This window comes from Talpa europaea, assembly GCF_964194135.1.
Source record: "Talpa europaea genome assembly, chromosome: 9".
Lineage (NCBI taxonomy): Eukaryota > Metazoa > Chordata > Mammalia > Eulipotyphla > Talpidae > Talpa > Talpa europaea.
The window spans coordinates 28,253,388-28,273,671 of NC_140076.1; the positions used below are offsets into that span (position 1 = coordinate 28,253,388).

A 20,284-nucleotide genomic window follows, 5' to 3' on the forward strand; every position below is an offset into this window, starting at 1 on the left:
GGGACCTTCTATCTCATAAGGCAAAGTAGAGCAAAATTACACACCATTAACAAAGGGAAAATGAAAAAAAAAAGAAAAAAAAAAAAGGAAAATGGTACCACAATCACTCTTAATTCAAACCAAGATTCAAATCAAGTCTTTACATATACCAAAACCTTCCCATTAAGATGCCTAACTATTAAACATGTCTATTAATGTACGCGCTAAGGGGAGTCCAAATTATAACTGCTAAAGATCCCAAAGCCACAGATCAGGTACAGTCTGAAATACAATGATTAGTCTCTATTAATTTTTATAAAACCAGTTATTCTCAACATATAAACTTGTGTATATGTTTTCTCCTGTCCCTATAAAACAAGCATTATTTATAATGCCAAAAACAAACAAATAAACAAAACAAAACAAAAAAAAAAACACCACCACAAAAAACCGGTAACAAAATACCCAAATAAAAAGCTCAACAACTGGAACCGGACTGTTATATATATATTATATAACCTTTCAAAGGACACTTTAAAAGAGTATTTAGTAATATGGAAGAATGCTTAGAATATATTGTTATATATGCAATCAAGTATTTAGGGACAACGTAACACATAAAAGTCAACATCACTATTAATAAACAAATTAGCACTGTTAATTAAAAATTGCTCATGTGCTTTATACTATTCTCCCTTTGCTTATTCTTCCAAATTCAGCACTCCATAAATTCTCAATAATCTGTATTCTGACACCACTACCAAAACATTTCAATGATATTTTAGTGGGGGGCCACAGTAAAGGAGCTAATAGGTGTTAGTTACCATGTGCAAATGGATGAGAAGAGAAACAGAGGTAAAGAAACAAACAAGAGCTAGAAGAATTTTTGCTCTTCTCCCTGCTAAGAAAAATTTAAAGTTGTGCCTTAAAAATGGCAAAATCTACCTACCCCACACTCCAGAAGGGGTCCCAATAGGTCTGCATGGCTGATTCTGTTTGCCAGCTTCTGGATTCAAAGAAGGCTAGGGAAAAAAGGGATATTAATGGTTGATACAGAAAGCTAATCACTTTGGCACTTTTTGCAAAGTTGCCATCACCATGGAATCTACCAAAAGTAATTATGTATCAGCAGCTCTTATTTAATGCCGTGTTCAGAATTAACAAATAAACAGAAGATGTTGAAATGCAAAATCAATGTCTTACATTAATCTTGGGTTGTCTTTCCTTTATATAAAAGATTATTATTGTTATTTTTAAAATAAAACAGATAAAATGGACAAGTATCTTATCTTCCTCTAGGATATATATGCCAGCTATGGGGCACAGAAAGCTGAATGAACAAGATTGTAGATCACTTTACTTCAGAATTAAGGAGGCAATCTAGTCAATGAAATGCGTAATATTCCTAACATTTTTACAACTGCTTTTAGGGCAAAGGCAGACTGTGAAGAATCCAAAGGCAATTAAGACAAAAGAAAAGCCCTTGTCCACACAGGAGTCATAGTCCTACTATAAAAATAGATTTGTAGGAAAACGAGTACAATAAAGTTAAGAGATGCTATGATAAAAATTTACACTAGAGAAGGAGAAGTACACAAAGAATGGTCAATTCTACTTTAAAGAGAAGTGCTATTAGGAAAGGTTTCATTAGAGGTGATGACTAAGAAGAATGCTTAAAGATGAATCCCAAAGCAGGAAAAAGGGTGATTTCAAGAACTCAAGTGTTCAGTGAATACCGAGACAGGAAAGCATCAGAAGGAATATTCAGAGACCTGCAAATGGTTTGGCATGATTAGTACTAGTGGAAGGAGGTGGCCCTTTCTCAGGGTAAGAGATGTCTACAAAAGTAATAAGCAAGAAGCAGACTTGTGGGGTATTTTTAAGGGAGACTGAATTTTATTTTGTAGGTAGTGGGGATCTGTGTCTCATGCACAAAGTTATGATCCAAACGTTACAATAGTATGGTAGCGGTACATAAAGGAGTTTAAATATCAACTAAGAACATTAAAAGACCAATTCAATACTTCAGGAGAGTAATAAAGACAACAGGAGTATAAAAAGAGATGAAGGAAAGAATGGAGAAATTTAAATAGCAATAAATTGTACCTACTAATTAATTGTTTGGGGCTACGAGGGTAACACTGGTGTCCTAGTCCAAATTTTATAATCTGTTAAGTAGGAAAAATGGCTTTTTGGCACAATTGCCTCTGTAACATTAAATAAAAAGATACCCAAGCTCCACTACAGAAGTTTCTGAATTAAATTTTCAGATGTGGAGTCACAGAAGGCACTATATTCAAACTGTCAGGGTAGAACCAATAGTATAAAATAAGTAGATACAAACTGAACTACCAACTCACTATACAGATGTACAAACCAGTGACAGAATATGAATGGCAGATAAATACACTCCTGAGGATGGACTAGTATCAGCAGCAGCTCTGGTTGCTTTCTTGTTTAATAGGCCTGGGTTCTTATTCCACCTAGGGCTTTCAGATATACTACCCTACCTGTGGGATAGCTGCAGTCTCTCTCCACTGATTTTTAGAAACTTTAACACAGATACAGGAAAGTACATAAAACAAATGGGTAAAAGTTCTTGCAATCACCACTTAGCTAAACAGAACATCAGTGGACAAACCAGAAACATAAACTTCATTTAAAAAAAAAATTCCTCCCCTCTAAAAATCACCAGTGGGGCCTCCCTGGTGGCGCAGGCAGTTGAGCACAGTGCTGTGAAGCTGTCCGCAGCCTCTGCAGTACTGGTTTGATTCCCGCCAGCCGTGGAAATACCCACATGGCGCAGCAGACCTATCCTCACTGGCCCACTGCTCCCCTCAGCAGCATATTTCAGTCAGTCTGCCTGTTCTGTTGTTCCCCACTGTCTTTGGTGAATTCTCTCACCCCCCTGCACATCTGACCTATACCCTGGTTCTTGCACAAATAAATCTTTTTTTTTAAGATTTATTTTTATTTTTTAAAAGATTTTATTTATTTATTTATACAAGAACCAGGGTACAGGCCAGATGCATGGGAGGGAGGATTCACCAGAGACAGAGGGGGAACAGAACAGGCAGACTGATGAAACACACTGCTGAGGGGAGCAGCGGGTGAGACAGGAGAGGTCTGCTGAGCCATGCAGGACCCTCGCCGGCCAGCTGGGATCAAAGTTGGTGCTGCAGAGGCTTCACAGTGCGGCGCTCAACCACCTGTACCACTAGGGGGAGGCCCTTAATATTTATTTTTATTTATTTATTTTTATTTTAATAAATCTTTTTCTTTTTTTAATATTTACTTATTTATTTATACAAGCACTGGGTACAGTCAGAAGCGCAGGTGGGTGAGAGAATTCACCAGAGACAGAGCAGGGAGCAGAGCAGGCAGAGTGACTAAGTACACTGCTGAGGGGAGCAGCGGGCGGCAGGAGAGGTCTGCGCGCCATGTGGGACCCTCGCCCGGTGGCCGGGGAACGAACCGGCGCTGCAGAGGCTGTGGGCAGCCTCGCAGCCCAGCACTCAACAGCTGTACCATCAGGGGTGGCCCAAGATTTATTTTTATACAAGAGCTGGGGTACAGGCCAGAGGCATGGGAGGATGAGAGGATTCACCAGTCAGAGCAGGCAGCAGAACAGGCAGATGACAGAAATACACTGCTGAGGGGAGCAGCGGGTGCAACAGGAGAGGCCTGCCGCACCTAAATAAATAAATCTTTAAAAAATAAAAATAACCAGTATCCTGATGTGGTGATCATCTCTGCTTTTCTTTAACCACCAAAATGTGTACCTCAAAATTAGGTTTACTTTGTCTCCAAAAATCATCTCTGAACTTTCTTAATCTTTAAGTTATTTAAAAATCTTGTGATCTCTCTATTTCCCACAAACTCGTAGCTGATTCCCAAGTTTATAAACCCTCCCCACCTTTTTTTATTCTGGCAAGGTAATTTCTTGGTGGTTTGGGGTTCCTCTATTAGGAGACACCTAACATTTGGTGGTTACTTCTTTTTGAGATGTTGGCAGACATTAATGCTTATGGCCTCAGCAGTGTATTTCAGTCAGTCTGCGTGTTCCATTGTTCCCCACTCTGTCTTTGGTGCATACAAGAACTAGGGTACAGGGCCTCCCTGGTGGCGCAGCAGGTGAATGCAGCACTATGAAGGTGTCTGCAGCCTCTGTAGCGTGGGTTCGATTCCCAGTCAGCCGGGGAGATACCCACATAGCATGGCAGACCTCTCCTGTCCTGCCCGCTGCTCCCCTCAGCAGTGTTTTCGGTCCATCTGCCTGTTCTGCTCCCAGCTCTCTCTCTGATGAATTCTCACCCTCCCGTGCCTCTGGCCTATACCCCAGTTCTTGTATAAATCTTTTTTTAAAAATGCAGTATTTAGACTGTCAAGAGCCCTAAGATCTCATGTGCTACACTCTTTTAACTCATAGAATCTTAGCTCTATAATTAACCATATCTTCAATGTTTAATACCACTGTTTTTATTTTTCCAGTTAGTTTGATTATCTGAAGCTTGCTGTCTAGTACTTTGCTCAGAGAAAGTCTTTGAAAAAATATTCTGAGTTCTTACACACATTGATGTAGGCCTGTGACCTTTATAAGTGGGAGTAAGTTTTACAAAGTACAAAGTCCTGAGCCTACATTTTTCTTTCTCTTGAGTACTCTGTCACTTTATTGACTTCTGTTATAGACCTTTGTTGTCAAAGTTAGTATCTGAATTTCCTAATAATCACTTGGTCTTTATGTCAGGGTACCCAAAGAATTTTTTCTTCTTTTTCACCTAAGTCTAGTATTTCACAAAATATCTAGGTGTCGGCTGCTTTGGCTATCCTTTCAATTTGTATCTTCATTAAATTATTTTTGCCATACATTATCATTAAAGCTGTTCTTGTTTTGGTTTTCTTTATGTTGGAGGGGAAGAATCCCTATTATGTTGCTCTTATTAATATCTCTGAAATTTTAAAATAATAGGTTATGGTTTTATTCTGTCTTGAGGATATATTATAGATACACTTTATATTTGTCTGTAGGGATGTTACGCTGCTCCTTATCTCTTGGGTCCTTTATTTTTATGTGATTAATTATTGCGAATAATTTTCTAACATCATGTTTTATATCTCTTGTTGTCTCCATAGTGTTAAAAAATATGGGGCTTACTTTCTTTGATGTCCTGCCTGGCTCCACTCACCCCCCCCCCCCCACTGAAATGTGAACCCTCTTTTTCCCTTTTCTCTAGTGTCTCTGTAGTTCAATGTGGAGTCTATTTCAAATAGTTCTGTCATCTGTGAGGAGAGCTTTGTTCTGGAAGGGAATATTGGCTGGCTAGTAGGAACAACTATAGAACACTGCTGTGGTTATCCATTTATTGCCTCCTCGGGCATTAGACTTTTGCTTCTTGTTCCAGAGTGCTTATTCAGCAGACTGTTGCAGTACCAGTTCCGGCAGAGAGGTTCTAAAGTACAAGTGAGCTCTAACTTCAGAGGTTTTATAGCACAGTGACATCCGGATACCAGGTGAACAGCTTTATCAGATATTCTACTGGACAGATTATAGCAGGTTTCCTGGCCAATTGCTCTGCCATTCACAGAACCCTTTTCATTACGGTCTAGATTTTAATTCTGGGGTTGAGATGGGAGAATGGGCAGTTCTTCTATGGATGCTCTAATCTTAGACCTAAGGTTACTGGCTGCTGCTTATTTCTACAACTTTTATAATCTTTAATTTTCTCTTCACCTATTAGTCACTCACTCATTTCTCCAATCCTGTTATAGTTAATTCTATATATTAATTTTCCTGGTTCAAATTACTGTGCTTTCTCTCCTAATTGGTTCTATTGGACCCTTCAGAACCTCTGTCTTTATAAGTTTTAGGTATAGGGAAAAACACACCTAATTTCTTTTTTTTTTTAAGATTTATTTATGCATACAAGAGCTGGGGTACAGGCCAGAGGTGTGAGGGGTTAAGAGGATTCAGTAGAGGGCCTCCCCTGGTGGCACAGCGGTTGAATGCTGGGTTGTGCAGCCTCTGCAGCGCCAGTTTGATCCCCGGCCACTGGCGAGGGTCCCACAATAAAAAAAAAAAAAAAAAGAGGATTCACCAGAGACAGAGCGGGAAATAGAACAGGCAGACTGACTGAAGTACACTGCTGAGGGGAGCAGCGGGCAAGTCAGGAGAGGTCTGCTATGCCATGTGGTTTGCTCCCTGGCTGGCCAAGGATCAAACTTGTGCCGCAGAGGCTGTGGACAGCTTCACAGGTTGTGTCTTAACCCATTGCACTACCAGGGAGGCCCCAAAATACACCTAATTTCTAATTGATATTCTGAGTTATACCCTCTGTTTTGTGTAACAACAGCTTGCTCTTTGAGGAATCTTAGGGCTGTCATGTGTCATTTACTTCAAGTTCTTTTGCACAAATACTATCAAGGTCTTAGAGTTCTTGATGATCCATCACTACGTGTTTATATTTTGGAGTTACCTTTTTTTAAAAAAAAAAATTTATTTATTTATGCATACAAGAACTGGGGTACAGGCCAGAGGTGTGGGGGGTGAGAGGTTTCACCTGAGACAGAGAGGGTAACATAACAGGCAGACTGAAATACACAGAGGTCTGCCATGCCATGTGGGTTGCTCCCTGGACAGCCGGGGCTCAAACTTGTACTGCAGTGGCTGTGGACAGCTCTATAGGCTGCATCTCAACCCCTTGAGCCACCAGGGAGGCCCCTGGAGTTACCTCACTTTTTATTTTAGGTGACATCCAAGGATTTTTTAGTTCTTCAACCCCAGTTACTTTGTTTTATTTCTTATTATTTTGAAATAGTTTCAGACTTAACTGTAATGATGATGTCTTTTATAGCAAAACAAAGTCTAAAACCCTGTTTTTCCCTCATCCAGTACCCAACCTAGGTTCACATGTTGCTTTTAGTTGTCCAATCTTTGTTGTCTTCTTTAATTTTTTCCCCCCATATCTTTAACATTTTATGAAAAAAGGCAGGTTCTTTTGTAGAAACAGGCTATGCATTTTTGAAATGAATACATGAAAGGAATTCTTAGTAATAAAGAAATGGCTGATCCAACAGTATGCCTCCCGTGGTATCATGAGGAAGCTTTTAATTTCTACCTGTCCCAGGTTTGGTACACCATTGTATGTTTTGGGTGTATAGGCTTCACCTTTTTAAAATACAATTTACATACAATGAGATACACAAATACTAATTATACCATCCCATGTGTTTTGAAATATCCTTACATGTCCCCAACCTCTACAAAGATAAAAAATACTTACAAACAAAAACTTCCCTCATCCCCTTTTCCAGTCAATTCTCAACACAACACAGACAACTTCAGCTCTAATCTCTAACATTATTTCTTATCACAGAGTATTTGCCTGTTTTATTTTTTTAAAGATTTATTTATTTATGCAGGAACTGAGGTACAGGTCAGAGGCACAAGATGGTGAGAGAATTCACCAGAGAGAGCGGGGAGCAGAACACGCAGATGGATCAAAGACACTGCTGAGGGAAGCAGCGGGCGAGGCAGGAGAGGTCTGCCACACTGTGTGGGTTTCTCCCTGGCCGGCAAGCAATCGAACCTGCGCTGCAGAGGCTGCAGACAGCTTTACAGTGCAACACCCAACCCACTGTACCACTGGGGAGGCCCTATTTGCCTGTTTTAGAATGTCATATAAATGAAATCAAACAGTGTGTATGTACCTTTTTATATAAGGCTTCACTGGTAGTCATATTGTTAGATCAGCCATTTCTTTATTACTAAGTAGGCTATTACATGAGTAGATCACACATTTTCTATTTTTGTGTTGGTAGACATTTAAATTATTTCCAGTTTCAGAGTATTATTAATAAAATTATAATAAACACACATATATTTGATACTTTCATTTATCTTGAGTTAAGGCCTAGAAGTGTAAGTCCTGGGTCACAAGATAGATTTATATTTAGTTTTATAAGAAACTTCCAGGGCCTCCCTGGTGACGCATGGGGTTAAACACCGCACTATGAAGCAATCTGCAGCCTCTGCAGCATGAGTTTGATCCCCAGCTGTTCAGGGAGCAACCCACATGGTGCAGCAGACCTCTCTTGACTCGCCTGCTGTTCCCCTAAGCAGTACTTCGGTCAGTCTGCCTGTTCTGTTCCCCACTGTCTCTGGTGAATCCTTTCACCCCCTACACCTCTGGCCTGTACCCCAGCTCTTGTATGCATAAATAATCTTAAAAAACAAACAAAAAAAAAAAACCAACTTCCAGACCTTTCCCCAAAGTGGTTGCATTACTTCTACCTGCCACTAACAATATATTGAGAGTCCCAAGGGCTCTAAATTATCACCAAATAGTGTTTTCAGACTTCAATGTTAGCCATTATGGTGAGTTTATAACAGTACCTAATAGGGGTCTTAATGTGACACATTTGTTATATAACTAATGAAACTGATAATTTTTTTCTGTGCATAGTGATTTGTATTTCTTCCCTTGTAAAATGCCTGCTGAAATTAGCGCATTTTTGAGTTGCCTTTTTATTACTGAGTTGTAAGTCATTCATATTATAAATACATGTCCCCTTTCAAATCTGTATTTTGCAAATATTTTCTGAGTCTAAGAGTTAAATAGACATTTTAAATTTTGAGATGTCTAATTTATCAGTGTTTTCCTTTATGGTAACTGCTTCCTGTGTCAAGACATCTTTTTCTGACTATTCCCTAAACCAGAAAGATATTTTAAGTTTTCTTCTCCAATCTTTATAGTTTTAGGTCATATGTTAGGTCTATAATCCAGTTCAAATTTGTGTGCTGTTAGGTAGGGGTAAAGTTTTTGTGTATATACATACATGTGTCTATGTACATATATATATAACAACACACATATCCATGTAATATAACTATGTGTAACATAACATACATAATTACATGTAAGTAGTTGTTTCACCAACTACTTTGCTAAAACACATTTGTTAAAAACACATTTCTTTCCCTACTGGTCTGCTTTTGTACCTTTGCTGAAAATCGAATGGCCATATAGATGAAGGTTATTTCTGGGCTGTCCATTCTGCTCAATATTGGTTTATCCTTATTATTTTGATTATTATAGTTTTACATTAAGTATTTTAGTAAGGTAGTATAAATCTTCCAACTCTGTTCTTTTTTAAGATTGCTTCAGATAGTCTATTGATAAGTCTTTTGCATTTCAATATACATTTGAACATAACTTTGTCAATTACCATAAGACAGCATTGTACAGAATCTAACTAACCTTGCTAAGTCTTTCAAATCAAAGCCTTCTAACAAACCACTCTCCTTTTAATTTAATCTTTAATTTCCCATGGTAATATTTTGTGGTTCAGTAAAGATGTCTTTTGTATGCTTTGTTAAATTTATTACTATGCAATTTTAAAGTACTTTTGACTTTACAAAAGGCATTTTATAAAATTTTGTTTCCCAATGGCTTATTGTTAATTTAAAAATACAATTGATTTTTTCTTATTTTACCTTGTATCTGAAATCTTGTAATTCTTTAGTCTTTTGGATTTCCTATGTAAAAGGATCATGTTATCTGCAAATAGAAAGCTTATTTCTACTTTTATTTATTTTTTTAAAAGATTTATTTATTTATTTATTTAATTTATTTATACAAGCACTGGGTATAGTCAGAAGCGCGGGAGGGTGAGAGAATTCACCAGAGCCAGAGCAGGGAGCAGAGCAGACAGAAGGACGAAAGTACAGTGCTGAGGGGAGCAGCGGGCGGCAGGAGAGGTCTGCGCGCCATGTGGGACCCTCTTCCGGTGGCCGGGGAGCAGCTGGGGATCAAACCGGCGCAGCAGAGGCTGCAGGCAGCTTCGCAACCCAGCGCTCAACCACTGTGCCACCGGGGAGGCCCCTTATTTCTACTTTTAATTTGCATGCCTTTCCTTTTCCTTGTCTTACTATACGTGCAAGGATCTCCAGTAATATCCTGATCTTGCTGACATTTAAAGTTCCGCTTTTATTGGAGAATTTGAAGATACTAAACAACTATCTAGAGTTGCCTTTCTCTCAAACTAACTTCTCAAATTTCTTACTTTATAGTTTTCAAATACTTCAAATCCTTCAATCCTAGAAAACTTTACCCTTATAACTGGCTCCTTTTACTTCCAAGAAGGAAAGTACCACCCATAACCACTTCATTCTATAATCCGTACAACTAAATTCAACATTTTTGAAAATGACATTTGAAAGGTCACTTCAAACTGCCAAATTCAAAGCTCTCAACCCCCACCCCCCAAAACCTATATGGCAAGGTCAAGAGCTAATATGTGTGTTTGACATGCAACACTCAACACCTGTTATCTTTTTTTTTTAAGTTTTTTTTGTTTTCATTTATTTATTTATTTATTATTTGTTTGTTTGTTTTGTTTATACATGCACTGGGTAGAGTCAGAAGTGCGGGACGGTGAGAGAATTCACCAGAGCCAGAGCGAGGAGCAGAGCAGGCAGAAGGACCGAAGTACACTGCTGAGGGGAGCAGCGGGCGGCAGGAGAGGTCTGCGCACCATGTGGGACTCTCCTCCGGTGGCAGGGGAGCAGCCTGGGATCAAACTGGCGACGCAGAGGCCGCGGGCAGCTTTGCAACCCAACGCTTAACCACTGCCCAACCGGGGAGGCGCAACACTTGTTATCTTTAATCTTTATTACAATGTTACAAGACAGATCATTAGTAACCATCTAACACAGGGAATATTTAGATTATTTAGTTTAATTTTTCCAGGGTAGCAAAATAAGACTTAGTTATATTAAACACTCTTTTAAAACAAAAAACTAATTATAAAATGTACATGGGGGGCCTCCCTGGTGGTGCAAGGGGTTAAGACGCAATATATGAAGCTGTCTGCAATCACTGCGGCACAAGTTCGATCCCCAACAGGGAGCTACCCACATGGAGCAGCAGACCTATCCTCACTCGCCCACTACTCCCCTCACAGTGTATTTCAGTCAGCCTGCCTGTTCTGCTCCCCATTCTGTCTCTGGTGACTCCTCTCACCCCACCCCCCTACCTCTAGCCTGTACCCCAGCTCATGTATGCATAAATAAATCTTTTTTTAAAAAAAGACTACTTTCTTGAAATACCCCTTTTTTCTCTAACTAATTACTTCTTATTCCCCTTTTCTGCTATTCTACAGGTTCTATTTTAGGTCTCCCTTCTGCTTATATTATCTTCCTTGGGTATTCTATTCATTCACAAGTTTCAATTATCTCTATTTCCACATGCACATCTCTGATACCAAGAATTTATCTTCCCTCTGCAACTCAGCTCCTTTTGCTCTCCCTTTTCAAATTAATTACCATTACTCATCAATCTGCTTGGGATAGAAATCTTATTTTTTATTTTTCCTTTTCTAGTTATAATTCCCTATTTTTTTATTTTTTTTTTTTAAGATTTATTTATTTATACAAGCACTGGGTACAGTCAGAAGTATGGGACGGTGAGAGAATTCACCAGAGCCAGAGCGGGGAGCAGAGCAGGCAGAAGGACCGAAGTACACTGCTGAGGGGAGCAGCGGGCGGCAGGAGAGGTCTGCACGCCATGTGGGACCCTCCTCTGGTGGCCAGGCAGCAGTCAGAGATTGAACCGGCACTGCAGAGGCTGCGGGCAGCTTCGCAACCCAGCACTCAACCACTGTGCCACCAGGGAGGCCCTATAATACCTTAGTTTTAACGCTTTCAATTTACCCTCCCAAATAAGGTCTTTTACAACCCAAATGTCTGCCAATAGAAAAATAAACAAACCTATGATATTTACACAACAGATTATCTACTACACAGTAGTGAAAAAAATTCAGAGAAGGGTTGCTCAACCATTGTACTACTGACATTTTGGAATGGTTATCCTGTACACTGCAGTATGTTTAGCAGTTGTCCTGTACACTGCAGTATGTTTAGCAATATTCCTGAGCCCCACATACTAGATGTCAATATCATTATCCCAAGCTGTGACAATCAAGTCTCTAGATACTGCTAAACGTGCCAGGGGGGACTAGAGCAAACTTCCTTCTGGTTGAGAACTACTGATCTAGAGTCATATGGATCAACACACACAAATCTCAATTTTTTTAAAAAAAGATTTTATTTATTCATGCATACACGAACTGGGGTACAGACCAGACATGCAGGAGGGTGAGAGGATTCACCACAGACAGAGCAGGGAGCAGGAGAGGTCTGCTGTGCCATGTGGATATCTCCACGACCGGAGGCTTTGGACAGCTTCACAGTGCTGCACTCAACCGCCTGCCCCACCAGGGAGACCCACAAATCTTAATTTCTAAGCAAATAAAAGAGAACTATAATACTATTCATGTAAAGAACAAAATGGGGGCCTCCCTAGTGGCACAAGGGGTTAAGTTGCAGCACTATGAAGCTATCCACAGCCACTGCAGCACGAGTTTGATGCCCAGCCAGGGAGGTGACCCATGTGGAGCAGCAGACCTCTCCTGTCTTGTCTGCTGCTCCCCTCAGCAATATTTCAGTAGATCTGCCTGTTCTGCTCCCCACTCTGTCTCTGATGAATCCTCTCACCCCCACACCCTTGGCCTGCAATCCAGCTCTTGTATACATAAATAAAAAAAAGGATAAAATGCTATTATGGATGGTTTATGAATACATACACAAAGTTTATTAAAAACAAGCACAAAGAGGCTAAAACACTGAAATCAAGATAACGATTATTTCTAGGGAAAAGTGAGAAGAAGAGGATTAGGGAATCGTTAACTGTCTCGCTAATATCTTGACTCTTTTGTAAAAGAATGACCTAGAACATAGTTGGAAAAAAGCCAGTATTTCATGAAACTATGTGCTATGCATACCTGACCATTTTTCTCCATATTTCTATGTACACTTAGAATATTTCCTAAGACCACAAATACAAAATAATATTGTCCTTACTGACCCATTTGATAGCAAGCTTCCTTTTAAACCATTTATCACATGAAGAAAACACTACCATACCATTTTCTTTTCCACTGTCAATTCATTTTATAATGGATCTATGTTTATTAAACTATACCAATCAGTAATATAGTATCTAGAATAAAGCAGAGTCTAAATAACTTCTACTTTATTCCACAGAACTACTTTGTTACCATCTTTTACTAAAGCACATAAGAAAGCATAACTACTAGAAGCTAAAATAAACTTATTTTCTTTTTTTTTAAACATTTCTTTTATATTAGTTAGGGCAATTTTTAAAAGATTTATTTATTTATTTATACAAGCACTGGGTACAGTCAGAAGCGCGGGAGGGTGAGAGAATTCACCAGAGCCAGAGCGGGGAGCAGAGCAGGCAGAAGGACCTAAGTACACTGAGGGGAGCAGCGGGCAGGAGAGGTCTGCGCGCCATGTGGGACCCTCCTCCGGTGGCCGGGGAGCAGCTGGGGATAGACCCGGCCCTGCAGAGGCTGCGGGCAGCTTCGCAACCCAGCGCTCAACCACTGCACCACCGGGGAGGCCCAATAAACTTATTTTCTATATGCTCAACTGGCTGTACTCATATAGTTAAGATATACTTTAAATAAATTAGATTCATGTGAGATATAAATTATAGTTATGGAAGGTTCAATTATTATGTGAAATAAATGTACAAAACGAAAAGTCACTTTGGAAGACTACAATTAAACCTTTTGTTCTTGCTGCTGATTTAATGAGGATTTTACCAAGATCTCACAGTGTGATGAGAAATAGAGATTTGTTTCTTAATCTTTCCTACTGGTCTACTGGTCTTTCTTGGTTTTTTGTTTTAATAAGTTTATTAAATAAGTGATAACAGTTCTAAATTAGTGTTGTAGGAATTTCTGGACTACCAGATATCTAGTGCTTGGGGTGGAATCCATTTAACAATTAACATCAAAACAAGGATCCCAGACATTTTAGACTTAGAAGAGGGGGACTAATGACTAAATTTGACTCTGGCTTTTTAACATTAAAATGGCCACCACAGAAGTAAAGGCCATTAATGTGCTACTTAAAAGTAACTAAAACTACACCATTCAATATGGCAGCACATCTGGCTGTTGAGCATTTAGAATATGCAGTCTTTTTTGCAATGTGGCATTCAAATATAGAATACACAAAAGATTTTGACAACAAAGTACAAAAAATAACATCTCAGTAATTTAAAGATATTGATTACATGTTAAAAATCATATAATTTGTATATATTTGATTAAAATATATTAAACTTTAAAGAAGTAGATTAAAAGCTCTTCTGTTGGTTTAGAGGCGAAAATGCATGTAATTCAACATATAACAATATCAAGTTTTACTGAATATAGACTTCTTTTGACAGGTAAAAAGCTCCTAATTGTATGTTTATAACTTATCTCAGTCACACGGAATTTTTGTCATCATCTTTATACTAATCAACTCCTTCCTTCTAAAATCAGTAAAAACAAGGTCAAGGGACTCCTTTTTAGTATTTTCTAATATGTTCTCATTGCTAACAAAGTCTCATATTTAAGACTTTGTTAAGACAAACTCTCATGGTTTTAACTACACATATAAACCTTCATACTTACAAAGTCTTCTTCTTCAAACTGCAACTTTTCCATCTTGTCTTCTTTCTTTTCTTCCCTAATCTCTGTAGGTGGCTTTTCCTGAAAGGCACAGCCTTTCCGGGAATGGAAGCTGCCATTCCAGTGGCGATGGTTCCCTGTGCCACCTCCACTACGCTGGCTCATGCCATCATGACCTCGTGAAGAGCCATGCCAACCAGACAGGTTCCCTGTGATTCCAGCATATGCTCCCTTAGAGACACCAGAGTCCACAGAATCATGACGGAACAGGGAGGGTTGGTGCCAGGAATCTAGAATAAGGAAAAGCAATATATTAGATTGCTTGCTTCCTGGAAATTCAAGAACAGTTGGGTAAGATGCTTCCTGATCTGATTTATGGTATAGCCATAAGACCTTCAGAAATATTTTTAAAGATTTATTTAGTTATGCATACAAGAACTGGGGTACAGGCCAAAGGTGTTAGGGGGCAGTGAGAGGATTCACCAGAGACAGAGTGGGGAACTGAACAGGCGGACTGACTGAAACACACCGCTCAGGGGAGCAGCGAGCAAGTCAGGAGAGGTCTGCTGTGCCATGTGGGTGGCTCCCTGGCCGGCCAGGGTTTCAAACTCATGATGCGGTGGCTGCAAATAGCTTTATAGGTTGCGTCTTAACCCTTTGTGCCACCAGGGAGGCCCAGGAATATTTTAAATAATAGACTAAATTCACAAAAAATATCTTTCTTTTGAGATAAATTCTATATGAATTTTTCAATTGAATAAATGATTCACAGAAACATGAGATTTTTTTTTTTAAAGATTTATTTATTTATTTATACAAGCATTGGGTACAGTCAGAAGTGCGGGAGGGTGAGATAATTCACCAAAGCCAGAACAGGGAGCAGAACAGACAAACGAAATACACTGCTGAGGGGAGCAGTGGGCACAGCAGGAGAGGTCTGTCGAGCCATGTGGGCCCCCGCCAGTGGCCAGGGATTGAACCAGTGCTGCAGAGACTGTGGGCAGCTTCGCAGTCCAGCGCTCAACATGGTGCAGCAGACTCCTGACTTGCCCACTGCTCCCCTCAAGCAGTGTACTTCAGTCAATCTGTCTGTTTTGTTTCCCACTCTGTCTCTGGTGAATCCTCTCACCCCCCTGCACCTCTGGCCTGTACCCCAGTTCTTGTATGCATAAATAATCTTTAAAAAAAAATTAAAAATTAAAAAAATAAAAAATAAATGTAGTCATAAGAACTGGGGATTGCTCACCTCCTGTAGTTCGCAGAGGCCCATTGTTAAAAAAGCCATCAGAGGAATTATGTCTTCGACGGCTTACTCCAAATCTACCATCTCCTCGTGGTAGATGCTCTCCGTGCTTTTCAAAGGTAGCTGTAGGTGACTAAGATGATAAAGCAAAGAGAAAAGTGAACAATAAGTCTTTTTGCATTTAAGGTTTTGCATCAGGTTTTTAGAAAACAAGTAATAATGGTACCAGAAACCCTCATTATGAGCATACCGGCACTAAAAAGAGTACTACACGGTTCTGAGTTAGAGACGTTCTAGGTCACATATTCAATCATTAACTCTTTTATTTGTCCCAGAAGAGAAGGCAGCTACTCTAATTGTTAGCACGAGAGAAGGGGAAAAACCCCTGTCAATATTCATAAAGAATAAGCTCAAGGGCTTCCCCTGGTGGCGCAGGCGGTTGAGTGCCACACTGTGAAGCTGTCCGCAGCCTCTGCAGAGTGGGTTCCATCCTGGCTGGCCGGCGAGGGTCCCACATGGTGCCGCAGACCTCTCGTCTCGCTCGGCCACTGCTCCCCTCAACAGTCCATTTGTCAGTCTGCCTTTTCTGTTCCCTGCTCTGTCTCTGGCGAATTCTCTCACCCTCCAGCGCATCTGGCCTGTACCCCGGTTATTGTATAAATAAATAAATAAATCTTAAAAAAAAAAAAAAAAAAAAAAGGAATAAGCTCCAAAATTTTACAGTTAAAAATAATAATCTTGCAATAGGAAAGGAAAAGCAAGGGGTTTGCTTTAAAAAAAACAAAATTAGGGCCTCCCCTGATGGCACAGGCGGTTGAGTGCAGCACTTTGAAGCTGTCCCGCAGCCTCTGCAATGCCAGTTCGATCCCAGCTGGCCAGCGAGAATCCCACGCGGTGAAGTAGACCTCTCCTGTCTTGCCTGCTGCTCCCCTCAGCAGTGTATTTCTTTTTTTTTTTTTTTAAAGATTTATTTATTTCTTTATACAAGCACTGGGTACAGTCAGAAGAGCGGGAGGGTGAGAGAATTCACCAGAGCCAGAGTGGGAAACAGAACAGGCAGACTGACAAAGTACATTGCTGAGGGGAGCAGCGGGCATAACAGGAGGGGTCTGTGTGCCATGTGGGACACTTGCTGCTGGGGATCGAACCAGCGCTACAGAGGCTGCAGGCAGCTTTGCAGCCCAGCGTTCAACTGCTGCGCCACCAGGGAGGACCTATTTTTTTTTTAAAGATTTATTTATGCATACAAGAGCTGGGGTACAGGCCAGAGGTATTGGGAGGGGGGAGAAGATTTACCAGAGACAGAGTGGGGAACAGAACATGCAGATTGACCGAAGTACACTGCTGAGGAGAACAGCAGGGCGAGCCAGGAGAGGTCTGCGGCACCATGTGGGTGGCTCCCTGGCTGGCTAGGAATCGAACTCGTGCTGCAGTGGCTGCGGATAGCCTCATAGGTTGCGCCTTAACCCTTGCGCCACCAGGGAGGCCCTGGATTTTATTTATTTTTACGTAGAAGAACTGAGGTACAGGCCAGAGGTGGGGAGGATGAGAGGATTCACCAAGGACAGAGTAGGGAGCACAGCAGGCAGATGTACTGAAATACACTGCTGACGGGCGCAGCGGGCAAGACAGGAGAGGTCTGCTGCACCATGTGGGTTAGTGCCCTGGCTGGGAATCAAACTCATGCCACAGTGGCTGGCAACAGCTTGACAGCACTGTTAACTTTAACCCTTCTGCCACCAGGGAGGCCTAAATCAATTATTCTTTACAGATATAAGATCCCCATATTTTAAAATGCATTCCTAGATCCCACACACCTACATTCACGCCTACTGCCTACTTCCAAGTCTGGGGTCACATTATGTCAAGCATGAGATATTGTGCATTTCATAAGAGTAATACAAATGAATACAGCTTAAAGTCTGGACAGATGAAAAACATCTTTCCCAAAAGCCATATTCAAAAATAGAGAAGTAGACCATTTTAGGGGAAACTACTTATCAACTTAGCTCCTCTTCTATTATTGGCAAAATGGGGAATGCTTTTAGGTTTACTAGCTTTCCAAAGGTTTCCTTTATCAATAATTTACACTGTTCTTCTGTTTACTCTAAGGCTATTTTATTCTATATGAACTGATGTTTCACTTATCTTTTTTTTTGTTTCACTTATCTTTATGTCTAATACAACATACATTTTCTCCTGATATCATTAAGATTACTGGCTCTAAAGACAAATTCAAGTAGTCAACCAACTAATGTCTCTCTTCCTCCTTCCCCCCAAATCATTTTTCTTTTACTTCTCCCTCTTTGTCCTAAACAGTAAGTTAGAAGGTATGTTTTATTTCCAGCATGTGCTACAGCTACACTGGAATACAGATATTCTTAAGTATGTCATATAATGAGAAAAGCTCAGCATATAATGAGAAAAAAACAGGACATTTGGCAGTAACGGGGCATACAAAATCTTGGACTGCCTGTGTTATACCTTATTAAAAGAAAGGTAGTAAAGTCTATGAAAATATATCAGAAATCTTCACAAGTGTGAATATAAAAATAAAACACCCAAACTATATAACAGAGGCTATAAATTAGAAGAGGATGAAAAGAGTTGGTATTTAGATACTACTATAGGGATGAAGAAAAGTACCTTAGCTGACTGTGGTGTTGAGAAATTTAGCCAAGCAGGAACAAAGTCATGCTGCGCCATTTAGGTCCAGTGTCTCTTTTCAGCAAAGTGAGGCATCCAACCTCATGGCCAGGACCTAAAAATGATAACTCTCAAATCACTTACGCATGCAAGAATCTGATACCAGTGTGCAAAGGAGTGTATGATTACTCTAAGATCCCCTCTTTTGAGTCTCCACTTGTCTACCTATCTCAGAAAAGTTCTAAACAAAAGCAAAAGTTGTGAATATATGACCATGAAAAACACATAAGCAGAAAAATGTGACATTAATCTGCAAGCTTATGTCAAAGAAGGTAATGAACTCTTGTGTTACAGCAGAAGAATCTTAAGAATAGCCAACTACTTAAAACTATGGATATATATCAAAAAAGATTAATTTGCTTTGGGTATTCAGGTTAACTTCTGGCAAAAGTTGAAAATATTTTTCTAGGAGAGCTGCAACCTCAAGAGCTTTCCTGTTTAGTTCTCATTAGTTTCCTAAAGAGATTTACTTTAGCAAGAGAGATAAACCACCCCACTGATATTCTCAAAATTACACACATCAGAAAAGTATCAGATATTTTTGATAATGCACAGTCTTCTCCCAAAATAAGACATAGACATTTACCCCAGAGTGTAACCTCTGTAATCCTGTTTCCTGAATCCTTGAGTCTGCCAGCTGGATTTCCCACGAGGTTCTCTTGTTAAAAAGATGCTTGATTATGCTGGCCAGCAGCTAGCCTTGTGATGAAGCACAAAGAAGCCAGGCTCTGTGTGGATCACTCTCAGTCCCCTCAATGGCTCATCCTAAACTATCTAGTTCCTGGCACGTTTCCAAAAAGGGGGAAGGGGGAGGGGAAGGGGGGAAGGGGAACATAAAAAGTATTTGTTACATTTAAAAAATGGGGGGAAGGGGAAAGAGTTATGTCTATGTTCACCTCATTCAACTTCCTTGAGTGATGTCACTATGATGTTGGTCAAAGAGATAATAGAGGGACATTTGCACAGAGTGCAAATTCTATTCATAAAAAGGTCATAGCTAGAAAGACAGTTGGGCTCGTGTGGGAAAGTAATGTCATCAAAGTGATAGATCAAAAATATTAAAAATCTATAAAAGATCTTCCAAGTAGTCAACTCCAGTGGCAAAAACTGACATGACCAAGCCCTTAATATACAAATCTCATTATTCTTACACAGCTGCTAAAAATAGTATGCAGGTATGTATTTGTATGTGGCTTATCCTTCAAAATCTAAGGATATAAGAAATTTTTTTTTTTAAATCAGACAGGAACTTGATATACTTTTCACTTCACAGAATAGCAGCTTTCAAGGCAAATTTCTTGGTATGAAGCTCCCAAAAGTATCTTTTATTTCTTTGGTCTTCACTGTAAATTAGGAGCAAACTGAAATAAGTAGAAATGGGAAGGATGAGGGATAGTCAAGGAGAAAGACAGCTCCAAAGTAAGGCTTTCTTCTCTTCTGCTCCCTCCTGGTGACTGACACAAACTACTGGAAGGTGATATGAAGAATCTTCTGCGTTGGTAGAGAAGTCACTTATTATGTGGATCCATTTCCATCATTATTCAATCATTTAAAAGGTCACAGGAGTCTAGCACTATAAATGAAAAAAACAAAACACAGTATCATTAAGAGGCAAAAATCATTATACATAATTGCTAAAATGAGACACAAATGCTCAAAGGTCAAAACTCAAGTCCAATTTAGACATTAACATGTCTACCACCTATAACAACAATATAACTGGTTACATTAAGAATTTTTTATGCATTTTTTTATAGAGGCATGTTTTTTTATTTATTTGTTTGTTTGTTTGTTTGTTTTGTTTTATACATG

General features: G+C 39.7%; 1 protein-coding gene across 2 annotated transcripts in view; it reads right to left on the reverse strand.

Moving 5' to 3' along the window:
- GPBP1L1 (GC-rich promoter binding protein 1 like 1) overlaps positions 1-18,508 on the reverse strand; it is a gene marked incomplete at both ends in the record, with an annotated part of 28,709 nt that extends 10,201 nt beyond the window's left edge. The window contains 4 exons of one of the 2 annotated variants that reach the window (XM_084241562.1): positions 929-1,001; positions 14,527-14,813; positions 15,770-15,899; positions 18,413-18,508. In XM_084241562.1, coding sequence (XP_084097688.1) covers positions 929-1,001; positions 14,527-14,813; positions 15,770-15,899; positions 18,413-18,472 — 550 coding nt within the window. The remainder of the gene's footprint in view (positions 1-928; positions 1,002-14,526; positions 14,814-15,769; positions 15,900-18,412) is intronic. The other variant, XM_084241563.1, reaches the window with a different exon arrangement.
- Positions 18,509-20,284: the final 1,776 nt, after the last annotated feature.